The sequence below is a fragment of the Neolamprologus brichardi genome, chromosome 12 (assembly GCF_056152115.1).
Source record: "Neolamprologus brichardi isolate AB-2024 chromosome 12, ASM5615211v1, whole genome shotgun sequence".
Classification (NCBI taxonomy): domain Eukaryota; kingdom Metazoa; phylum Chordata; class Actinopteri; order Cichliformes; family Cichlidae; genus Neolamprologus; species Neolamprologus brichardi.
The window spans coordinates 23,966,972-23,978,776 of NC_142115.1; the positions used below are offsets into that span (position 1 = coordinate 23,966,972).

An 11,805-nucleotide genomic window follows, 5' to 3' on the forward strand; every position below is an offset into this window, starting at 1 on the left:
ATAATTACATTTCCAATTTTTCATTTGGGGAAACAGTAAAAGATTCTTTGATTAATCTAATGAAAGAGTGCCAAAATAATCACAGAGCAATAATATAAGAAATTATTAATAAACTGAAATTGGAGCTTATATTTTTTCAGAAAATAATTGTTTGTATAAGTGCGTATTGTTACCTTGTTGCTGATGTAGACAGTTCCAACAGGCTTAAGAAAACTCAAGGGTACTTAAAAATTAAACTGGTTATGTCTTGATTCAATTGTTTTTTAATTTTGATTTATACAAAAATGCTGCTGACATGTGTATATAGAAGACTAACAACAAGTAGGCTATCAAAATGTATCAATACAATATAATGTACAATTGCACACTTTATCATTCATTATATCTGTATATCATTAGAATGCATTCATGTCAGATTAAAAAATTAGGAAAAATTTGTTCCTGTAAAAATGTGCTCAAATACCCCATCAAATTGGAACTCCGCTGAAGTTCAGCCAAAATTTTGGTGCACATTTTACCAAGTTGTTCTGTCATATAGGCAAATCACAAGCAGGACTTAATGTCTTGGATAACAGAACCACCAGATGATTATATAGAGTACTGTGCAAAAGTCTTGAGCCATATCTAATTCCTTTTTGTTTTCAAGAGTTTATTGTAATTTTTAAAGTGTCTTTGTTTTTTTTTTTATTTGGTCACTCATTTAAAGTCCAGTCCTTGTACCTTGTACCTTGCAACACTGACCCATGGCTTATTCAAGCATAATAAAAAGCACCTATTCCAGTACTGTCTATGCACAGATAGCTCGGCAAAGAAACAGTTTTAAGTTGTCTTTAGCCATTTTGTTACTAGAATGCTTTCACAAAAACATAATTTTTAGAATATGTATAATATATAATATAATTTATTTATATTTCAGCATGGTGTTCAGCGTGTCCTTAAAAATAGGAGGACTTAAATAAGTCAAAGACCATAGATGGTATCTGAGAGAGAAATCTGCTTTTCCAGTTTATCCATCGACCAGTCACTGAAGCATCATCAGAAATGGTCTTAAGAGAAAAATGGCTGTCGAGGAGCTGTTTAAGTAAGGGAAAGATAAAAGGCTGGGGCATGACCAATTACACAAGAACTGGACTGAAAATTAAAAGCAACAGGTCTTAACAGCCACAGCCATTGTAAGACATGGTGGAGACTGACTTGGTTTGGGGCTGCATTGTAGCTAGTGGTTTTGGGAATCATCTGAATGGCCACAGCTTCATTTTTCAGCACGACAATATTCTATCCATGAATGCAGTAAAAGCATGCATGGATAGAAAAACACACAAACACTCAGTCATAGATCAGAATCTGGACGTCAGCATTATTGAAGCAGTCTGGGGATCATCTTGCCAGAGAACAAAGCAAAAAGTAGCCAACATACAAACTACAGCATTGGAATGTCCTTCAAGAAGTCTGGAGATCTACTTCTGAAGGCTACTTAAAAAAATGACAAGAAAGTTTGTCTAACAGAATTCAGTCTGTGTTGAAGACTACAGGTGGTCATACCAAATATTGACTTTTAAGCTCATTACAAATGTACAAACCCTTATTTTGTCTTGGATTTTTTTTAATAAATGTTGATCTTGTAATGTATGTTGCTGCATCTATTTCCTGTTTTCATAGCAAAATATGGAGAAAAAAAGAAATGAGGTACAGACTTTTGCACTACTGTAAATCCATACCTAATCTACTCAGCATTGGGGGAGTATCGTCCACACCTATATCCTGTCAAGTGAGCATCACAGTTGATTCTGTAGGTAAAATAGAGAACTCCTTTGCGCAGCTGACAGCTTAAGGAATGAATTCCTCGCTCTGGAAACACAATACACCTCCCTGCAATATCATTGTAAAGCACGTCCCTATCCCAGACTTCAAACCTCAACTCCTGACCCAGTTCCACTGAGCCAAAGTCATAGGTGGCATTCCATATCGGGTCATTGTCATCCATCACCGTGTCAGTCTCTTCATATATGCCATTGTAGAAGATCTTCACATAGGCATCTGTTTTTGTGAAGGTGTCTGCCCTCAGGCCTGCAGCTCTGTGAATCTCCAGTTGGAAAGTTCCTCTACCAGCCCTTAAAGGGCAGCAGTTATGGTCCAGGTTGGGAGTCGGTGAGCAGTTCTTGAAACCAAGTTGGTCTTCCTTCAGCTGGTTCTCTTTTATGTACTCTGAGACAGTCCTTATGAGATTAGCACTGATTTGTGAATCCTCCACCAAGTGATGCAGAGGAAAGATGCCATAAGAAACCACATCGGGGTTGTCATGAAGGCTGTTCATCCAGCTGTGGTAGGCTTCAGATGGGTCCTGCTGATAGAGGATGTCAGGGAAGTACCTCTCTCCTCCAGTAACCTCAATCTTATGGGTCATGAAGCCTTGGTAAAAGCCCATACTCATGTTGCCTTTAAGGAGGCTGTCACACCTGTTGGAGAAAGATACATTGGCAGGAAGGAAACCCAATGCCATACGGAGTTCAACATTCAGGCAGTTTTTGATCTCTGCCTCTGAAAAGCCCTTCAGGGTGGCCAGGCAGGTCCTGAAGGCAGTGATTCGCCTCACCTTACCACCGAGCTGGACCTAACACAAAACAGTAATAGAATGCATTATAACATCACCATTATTTTTGCACCAGAAATGCTTTCAGCCTACATACTGCAGCACTGTGTATCCAACAAGTTTCACTGACCTGGTGTATATAGTGTGTTCCATAAGTGTCTATTAGCCGTCTGTATAGGGCTCTGTTCTGGCTTGTGTTTAAACTCTGTGGGAGTCTCTTGAGATGCTTTGTGAACTCTGCACTCAGTGGTGGATGATCAGCCAGCCTGTAGCTGCAAAAACAAAAGGCATGTGGAGTTCAATCATGAAACAACAGCAATTGAACCTTGCTTTTCTGTAAGAGGGACGATAAACAGCTCAGTCCACTGAGTCCAACAATTCAGAAAGTAAACTTTTCTCTCACATTGTAATCGAGGTCATCCTTTCAGTTGTAACACATACAACTGAAAGGGTGAGCCTGTGTTGCTTTACCTGTAATAGGTGCAACTGATTTCATGAATGGCAAAAGTGGCTTTGTCCACACTGTGCTGCGAACGTGCAAACTTTGCCAAATCTGAGCGGCTTCCTCCCAGAACTGCCTTTCCAATGTTGTCAAGGCTCAAACCCAAATCCCAGTTGTTGTTAACCAGTGAGTTGGAGCTGCGCAGCAGGGAGTCCACAGAGTGGTGAAGTGCACTGGAAAGCTGCTTAGAGCAGCGGCTGAAGGGACGCCAGTCAAGCACTGAAGCTGGGAGTCTCTGAATCTGTGGAGCAGATGAAAGGCAGGAAGTGGAGCGGGATGCAGGTGGTGGAGGAAAATACAGGAAGTTGAGGGGGAGGAAAAATGCAGGGAAAGTACAGAAAAAAGACAGGGTGAAGGAACGAACTTGAGGCTGATAAAGAGTGTGAAGGTTAAGTAGTAGGTTTCATGTTTTCACCTCTCCTTTTTGGAATCGGTTCGGACACAGTGTACAGGTGTGGTTGTCAGCTAGGTGGGCTTTGACATTGATGACATATGCTCCTGTCCGACGCATCCGCACCACGTCAAAGCCTTCTCCGGCCAGATTGTGGCCCGGTACAAAAGGAGCCTTCTCACACTGGGACCCTGTGCCACTCCGACAGGCCTGGACACTGCAGTCTTCCAGCATAATTGGCAAAGCCAACATAAACAGGAAAATGTGTCTCTGCTGGTATCCTCCTGCACACATGGTTACCTAAAGGTACAGTGAGGGGGAAAAAAGGGAGTCAGTGGATTTTAATGGTTACTGTGTATAAGCACATTTTTGTAACTAAGTTATTTTCCTTTGAAATAAAGAAAATGTGATTTTTTTGTTATTGATGTAAATACAGATGAGCTTCTAATCCTCTTAAATATATAAGCTGTAATCAGGCCACAGATATTTTGTTAAAGCTGAGAATGTGCACATTGGTGGCATACATTCTTACCTTGTCCTAGCTTTCTTTGTCCTCTACGTTTCGTTGTTGTCCAGTATTTTTTCCACAGCCAAAATAAATCTCTTGATTTGAAGTCCCCCTCCTTATTTGCACCGTTGATTGCACAGCTCGCTGCAAGCAATGGAACCTCAGGCTGACGTCTCGATCCTGCTGGAGATAAAATCACGGTTGGACGAGCCTTAGCGTTGCTGAGAGGTTGTGCTGGAAGCCTGCTGCGTGCACACTTTGGTTTATCATCTGCCTTTTAAAAAAAACATGGAGGGAGTTGCCTGGCTATGCTGCTCTCTCCTTCTCTGTCTCTCTCCCTCTCTACCCCAAGGCCTTCCCAATTTCCTCAGCATGAGCGGGTTTGTTTTTATTCTCAAGACCCAGTTCTGTAAATCCCTCACAACCCTGTATGTCTGCGCACGTGCATGTGCATTTGTGGGGGAGGGAAATTTTGTGTAGTCACGAGAGAAAAGATGAACAGTGGTCTGAGCAGTCTTTACGGGAAATGGGTGTGTATTTATGTATGTTTGTACATGTGAGTGTACAGTGCACGGGTGTATGTCTGCTGGACTGAATCTGTGCTTTCGTCCACATAATGTCTGAGCTGGCCTGTCTGTGTGCTGATAACCTTACCAAAACCATGAGCTCAGCTTTGCCACTGTCTATTTCTGGATGTGGGTGGCGTGTTTGTGTTTTTTTCTCAGTGAGGACAAAGGAGAGAAACACGTCTTTATGCAAAAGGTTTCATTCAGTGTAAGAGGTAGAGAGATTTCATTTCAGTTCATATTTGAATAAAGAATATTTTGTGTGGTGCCACAGATTTATGCAAGTTTTCCTAGTGTAAGTTCCCTTCAGTGTTAAAATTTTATTCTTTACACTATACAAACTATCAATCCATTCACTTCCGCTTCTCCTTTTCAGGGTCGCGGGGGGCGCTGGAGCCTATCCCAGCTGTCATAGGGCGAAAGGCGGGGTACACCCTGGACAGGTCGCCAGTCTGTCGCAGGGCTAACACACAGGGACAGACAACCATTCACGCTCACATTCACACCTAGTGGCAATTTGGATTAGCCAATTTTACTATCCCCACAAACTGCATGTCTTTGGACGGTGGGAGGAAGCCGGAGTACCCGGAGGGAACCCACACAAACACGGGGAGAACATGCAAACTCCACACAGAAAGACCCCGGCCCATCGACCTGATACTATAAAGTTCCAGTTAAATATGCTTTGTATCAGGTCAAAGATCTAGCACAAATTCATTTGTTGTATCATGAAAAAAAATTCATACACACCGTGATCTAGGTAAGTCTTTTGTGAGGGCTGTTTCTTTGCTGACCATGACAAAGTATAAAGTAAAACTGAATTAAATGTTATATTTGACTCAAGAATTCTTGAATCTCAGCTGACTGCAGGTTTCCCCAACCTTATAAACAGTGCATTTGCACAATGAAACTAGCACCACTGAATGAACAATGGGCTGTAAGGTGAGTTCCCTGATCAATAATGTGCAAATTCCCATGACCATTGATCAACAACTACTGATCAAAGTGGTGCTAGTGCTAGTTTCAGTCATTGTGCAATGTACTGTTTATAAGGTAGTCAGCTGAGGGTGAAGAAGTCACTTGGATGAGTGATGAAACATTTCTCCCACTGACAACGCTACGTCCAGATGAACAGAATCAACTTTTTGGAACCAGGCATTTGTCCAATTAGGCTTGTTAAACTCTAGTTTCTGTTTGCTTGTGTCCACTTTTTTGAGGTTTTAGCTCTTAATATAGTAAAGTTAGGATACAAATAATTATCAGGCAAAATATCCTTGGTTTGGTCAAATGATCCAAAACCAAAAAAGTTACAATAATGATTTTACCTGCATGTTAAATCTGATTAAAATTAAAAATTAAAAAAGGCAGGGAGACAACCGATAATAACAAGTAAAACTAGTTTTTGACAATTACTGTAGACAAGACTCAGAGTTAGACTTTCCAATGAATTAAAACTCTCAAATCAAATCACTTCTATTGTCACTCATATGTGCAGGTACACTGGTACAGCACATGTGAGTGAACTCTGTGTCAAATACTGAGCTTCAGTAAAGATTCAAGTTGCAGCTATTTACAGTGGGGCAAAAAAGTATTTAGTCAGCCACCGATTGTGCAAGTTCCCCCACTTAAAATGATGACAGAGGTCAGTAATTTGCACCAGAGGTACACTTCAACTGCGAGAGACAGAATGTGAAAAAAAAATCCATGAATTCACATGGTAGGATTTGTAAAGAATTTATTCGTAAATCAGGGTGGAAAATAAGTATTTGGTCAATAACAAAAATACAACTCAATACTTTGTAACATAACCTTTGTTGGCAATAACAGAGGTCAAACGTTTACTATAGGTCTTTACCAGGTTTGCACACACAGTAGCTGGTATTTTGGCCCATTCCTCCATGCAGATCTTCTCAAGAGCAGTGATGTTTTGGGGCTGTCGCCGAGCAACACGGACTTTCAACTCCCGCCACAGATTTTCTATGGGGTTGAGGTCTGGAGACTGGCTAGGCCACTCCAGGACTTTCAAATGCTTCTTACGGAGCCACTCCTTTGTTGCCCGGGCGGTGTGTTTTGGATCATTGTCATGTTGGAAGACCCAGCCTCGTTTCATCTTCAAAGTTCTCACTGATGGAAGGAGGTTTTGGCTCAAAATCTCACGATACTTGGCCCCATTCATTCTGTCCTTAACACGGATCAGTCGTCCTGTCCCCTTGGCAGAAAAACAGCCCCATAGCATGATGTTTCCACCCCCATGCTTCACAGTAGGTATGGTGTTCTTGGGATGCAACTCAGTATTCTTCTTCCTCCAAACACGACGAGTTGAGTTTATACCAAAAAGTTCTACTTTGGTTTCATCTGACCACATGACATTCTCCCAATCCTCTGCTGTATCATCCATGTGCTCTCTGGCAAACTTCAGACGGGCCTGGACATGCACTGGCTTCAGCAGTGGAACACGTCTGGCACTGCGGGATTTGATTCCCTGCCGTTGTAGTGTGTTACTGATGGTGACCTTTGTTACTTTGGTCCCAGCTCTCTGCAGGTCATTCACCAGGTCCCCCCGTGTGGTTCTGGGATCTTTGCTCACCGTTCTCATGATCATTTTGACCCCACGGGATGAGATCTTGCGTGGAGCCCCAGATCGAGGGAGATTATCAGTGGTCTTGTATGTCTTCCATTTTCTGATGATTGCTCCCACAGTTGATTTTTTCACACCAAGCAGCTTGCCTATTGTAGATTCACTCTTCCCAGTCTGGTGCAGGTCTACAATTCTTTTCCTGGTGTCCTTCGAAAGCTCTTTGGTCTTGGCCATGGCGGAGTTTGGAGTCTGACTGGTTGTGGCTGTGGACAGGTGTCTTTTATACAGATGATGAGGTCAAACAGGTGCCATTCATACAGGTAACGAGTGGGGGACAGAAAAGCTTCTTACAGAAGACGTTACAGGTCTGTGAGAGCCAGGGATTTTCCTTGTTTGAGGTGACCAAATACTTATTTTCCACCCTGATTTATGAATAAATTCTTTACAAATCCTACCATGTGAATTCATGGATTTTTTTTTCACATTCTGTCTCTCACAGTTGAAGTGTACCTCTGGTGCAAATTACTGACCTCTGTCATCATTTTAAGTGGGGGAACTTGCACAATCGGTGGCTGACTAAATACTTTTTTGCCCCACTGTATATGTCCTATCACCTTAAATCTTCACTCAAAGACAAGTATCTTTGAAAGTGTATATATAGATGTATTATATATATAAGAGACAAATGTTGTTCCTTCAGTATGTTGGCATTGCTAAATTTGGCTCAATGCTTACATATATGTGTAAAAAGCAAATGTACGAGCTGTGATAACTGTGTCTGATAGAATGAAATGTAGACTGATATGTTAAATATTCCTTTATTGGGTGAGAAAATCAGACCATGTCATAACTGCTTTTAGTCATACAGAATAGATATCAGAGCCTTAAACAGGCTGACTTCTGCTAAATGGGTCAATCTGGGCAGAAAGTCTACAAACACATAACATCCTTATAGAATATGATGTAACACTATAGATCAACTTAGCTCAGAATATATAAAGCATATAAACAATTACAGCAATATGATGCAACAAACACAGCAGTGCTACTAATCCAAAATACTCAAAGCTTCATAGGACTGAAACAAACATTTATTTTTAGCTCCATTCTGCTGCTGATACATACTTTAGGTTTCTGGACATTAAACTTGTTGCTGCCTTTCATAGTGTGTAACTTGAAGGCCCTGAGTACTTTCTCCCACACTGCAAACACTGGAATGATCAAATTATCTGAACATTATACCTAATAAGACTGATTCAGGACAGACAATTAGTTATAACTTTCCTAGCAGTCCTTCACAAACAGGGAACAGTCTGTCTATTCTCTCCATCTGTCAGCTGCTGCTGGCTCTTCCTCCTCCTCTTCCTCACACACTGCTGAGTTTGTCCTGGTGGATCATCAGGGGTGCAAAGCCTCACAGATGATGTGCAGCAGTGGGTCCCTCAGTCTGTCCTCACTCTGGACACTTGCAGTTGTCACACATGGAAATCAAATGTGTGATAAGCTCCAGGATTCAAACACAAGTGTAATTTATAAATACATGTTCATACTTTTATTCCACAATCAGAGAGAAAGAAAAAGAGAGAGAGTGCAGGACAGACAGACAGGTGAGAGTCTCAGGTGTATACACTGCTACAAACAGGAGGATTTAGTGTTTGTGTTATTACGAGTGCTAAACAAGAAGAGTTCCCAGATGGTACAGTGGACACATGTGTGACTCCTGTGATTAAAGCATCTTTCTTTCAGCTTAACGAGTGAACCGTCAGCTCGTTCAAACACATGTTAAAGTCCGTTTGGCTCGACACCACCGAACAGAGGCAGCAATAGGCCTATAACATAGCTAACATTAACAGTGCAGTGAATCCTGCTTGTGCCGTGATATTCAGGACTGCAAACCGAGTAGCATTCACTGACTTTCAGCTTGTTGTGTTTGTGGATATATGACTGACTTTAATTATCCACAAAATCATCACATTCTTTGTAAGATTAAGGTCGACTATTGTATTATTATATTTTAAAGGCTTTAAAAGCAAGTAAAAGCTGAACGTACAAACATCGCTAATGGCAAATAAGTTTGCCAACATGTGGCCAACAGTAATGTTTTAATGTTCCTCATTATTAAACATTTGCACATAAATAAGTGACATAATATTCAGTACTTACTTTTCACAGTTTACTCTTCGGCCGTTCCGCTTCTGCCGTCTGCGGCAAAATTATCCACACCGACTGCCGCGCTATGAATTGTGGGATATGTTGGGCCACGAAGTCTACACTGCCACAGCCTTAAAATTCAGGGAAATGAAGGACGCATTTGAGGACCGCATTTCGAGCAGCCTTTGAATTGGGACAGCCTTCGGCGCGCCACTGTGACGTAATCGGCCTTAAAATGCGGCCTTTAAGGCTGCAGACCCTGAATTGGGATACAGCCACAGTCTGCATTTTTAGTCTGGTTGTTCTCAATTGCATCTGCAATGTCTCTGACTTGCTGAGCAAACCATGTGTCCAGAGTGAAGTCTGGATAAGCCTTAACTGTGTAGATGAAGTTACAAACTTTGAAAGAGAGGATTACAATATTATTATTTTTAACTGCAGTATTTTTTTTTTTATCATTAATATGTAATTAATTTACCATATCCCATATGTTTTTGAATAAATCTTGAATCTCATCATTTTTTTCTTACTAACACAAATATATTTTTAGCATTTATGCTACACATTAGTTTAAATGGACTAATAAAGAAAAATATGTTATGCCATTTATTATATTTTAGCAACTAAATTTTAAACGAATGATGGCAGAGTACTTCTTACACAAAAAAATGTTTAGACATGCTCTAATGAAGAAGTATCCCAACTGAGGCACTTGTGTTTCATTTTACACTAAAATATCCGAAAAAAACTCTGGCTGTGGTTGAAGAGTCTCTGACCTGATGGATTTTAATTCTATTGTTCTCACTAGAAAATTTACCATTGAGAATTGTGAGGAAGGATATGTCTGCATTAAAACTTTCAGACGTCAAACTTTTCTGCTCAAGCCAGGACCTGATTATCTCTGAGCTGGTTTCCACACCTGTCTCTTTGTGAGGGATGACAAAAACTTCATCTGGGATAAGGTAGAGCCCGTCCTCAGTGGACTGGCACTGGAAGTAGCTGAGGTTCATGACTCGACCCATGTCCATGTTTCGCAGATTGTCCCATCCTCCACCTGGGAGCACCTCCAGTGCTGTGATGGAGAGGTTGGTAGAAGCACGGCATTGTCTGAGCCAGTTTGTTGGATGGCTCACAGGTACTGAAGAGCAGACATGAAGGAAAGAGAGAGCCAGGAGAGTCACTGCTCTTTCCGTGATCACTGTTGAAGTGAGCACCAGCACCACTGCATATATAGAGCTTTGACCAAGTCCCTTCTACTCTGTATGTGTGTCATCTGCCCCATTCCTTCATAGTTTATGTCACAATAAAGCAGTTGTTTCTCAGTCAACTGAAAATGGCTTTGAATGTTTCTAACTGGAAAGTCCCATGGAATCTTTGAGCCAAGGCCTTATCTGGCAGCCATCTGGGTGGGGGGGGGGGGGGGGGGGGGGGGGGGTGAAGCAGTGGGGTGAGGGCATGGTGTAAGAGGAGGTTGACGAAAACAGCTGGAACCCATTATCCTAATTATGCCTGGGCTGAGCAGATCAGAGCAGGTCAGAGCAGCTGAAAACTGTGACAGTGCCAACGTTGCACTGGGTAAAAGGTTAAATAAAGAACAATTGCAAGCAACATATACTATAGCCATGTCTGGTCTAGGAAAGACAGTTGCAATAAACCAGGGCAGACCCGATGACATTTCTACACCTTTCAGTATCTTTACTCAACACTTTTCTCACAGTTGCTGTACACACACACAGTTGCCCCACCACAACAATTAGGTCTGTACTCTTTTTTTTTTTTCTTCTTTCTTTTGGCCTGTCTCGTTTGGTACTTGCGATCAGAATTATTGTCTGATGGCCAAGAAAGATGCCCAAGGGATTTATTTTACCAAGTGGATCATTACAGTTTTGCCGTATTGGTCCATTTGATTGACCTTTATTTTATTGTAAGTTATTTCAGAGAGGACAGACATGACTGGGGGACAATGAGAGAAGACATTTAAAAAGCCACTGGATGACCTGTTGAAACAAACAAACAAAAAGCAAAAGAAAACAAGCAAAAGCGACACAGAGCAACAAAATATGGGGACCACAGCAATGACCTAGATAACTGTAAGTAACAGTAAATACTAAATATTGAATGTTATTGTGCAGCACGCAACACTGACAGCGCGTAGGCCTGTACTTTAAGAATAAAGTGCTTTAATAGTTCACGAAAGCACAGCTCTGGTAGCTTGGTGGAAAGCACTAAACACCATTCACTTTCTATACAAATACACACCAACTTGAAATAATCCAGACATCACTTTTAAATTAATGGAAAGTGTGATAAAAAGGACCCACTTGAAACAAATATCTGTACTTTTTACTCCTTACACTTTCAAAACAGGCTTGTTATTTTAGATTTTATGCATTACTGAGTGCTTTTGTCACTGCTGCAATACTGTCCACCAAACATGCTTAAAACACTTATTGCTCATATACTTTTTCATGCTGTCGTATTACTTTTATAGTTATTATTATGGTTGTGGTTGTTGTTGT

At 41.2% G+C, this 11,805-nt stretch overlaps 1 protein-coding gene across 1 annotated transcript; it reads right to left on the reverse strand.

The window, feature by feature from the left end:
- Positions 1 to 240: 240 nt before the first annotated feature.
- prf1.5 (perforin 1.5) lies at positions 241 to 4,382 on the reverse strand. The gene is made up of 5 exons (XM_006789774.2): positions 4,016 to 4,382; positions 3,508 to 3,783; positions 3,062 to 3,333; positions 2,721 to 2,862; positions 241 to 2,611 (listed from the first exon to the last, which is right to left on the reverse strand). Exons 2-5 carry the CDS (start codon positions 3,775 to 3,777, stop codon positions 1,724 to 1,726), a joined length of 1,572 nt encoding a protein of 523 aa, XP_006789837.2. The 5' UTR covers positions 3,778 to 3,783; positions 4,016 to 4,382; the 3' UTR covers positions 241 to 1,723.
- Positions 4,383 to 11,805: the final 7,423 nt, after the last annotated feature.

What these genes read in the sequence shown, in the direction of transcription:
- prf1.5 (XM_006789774.2), bottom strand. Translation starts at nt 3,777, where the DNA reads ATGTGTGCAGGAGGATACCAGCAGAGACACATTTTCCTGTTTATGTTG. An exon ending in ATCAGTTGCACCTATTACAG is followed by an intron (nt 2,863 to 3,061) that starts GTAAAGCAACAC and finishes TTGTTTTTGCAG; the next exon opens with CTACAGGCTGGCTGATCATC. An exon ending in GAACACACTATATACACCAG is followed by an intron (nt 2,612 to 2,720) that starts GTCAGTGAAACT and finishes GTTTTGTGTTAG; the next exon opens with GTCCAGCTCGGTGGTAAGGT.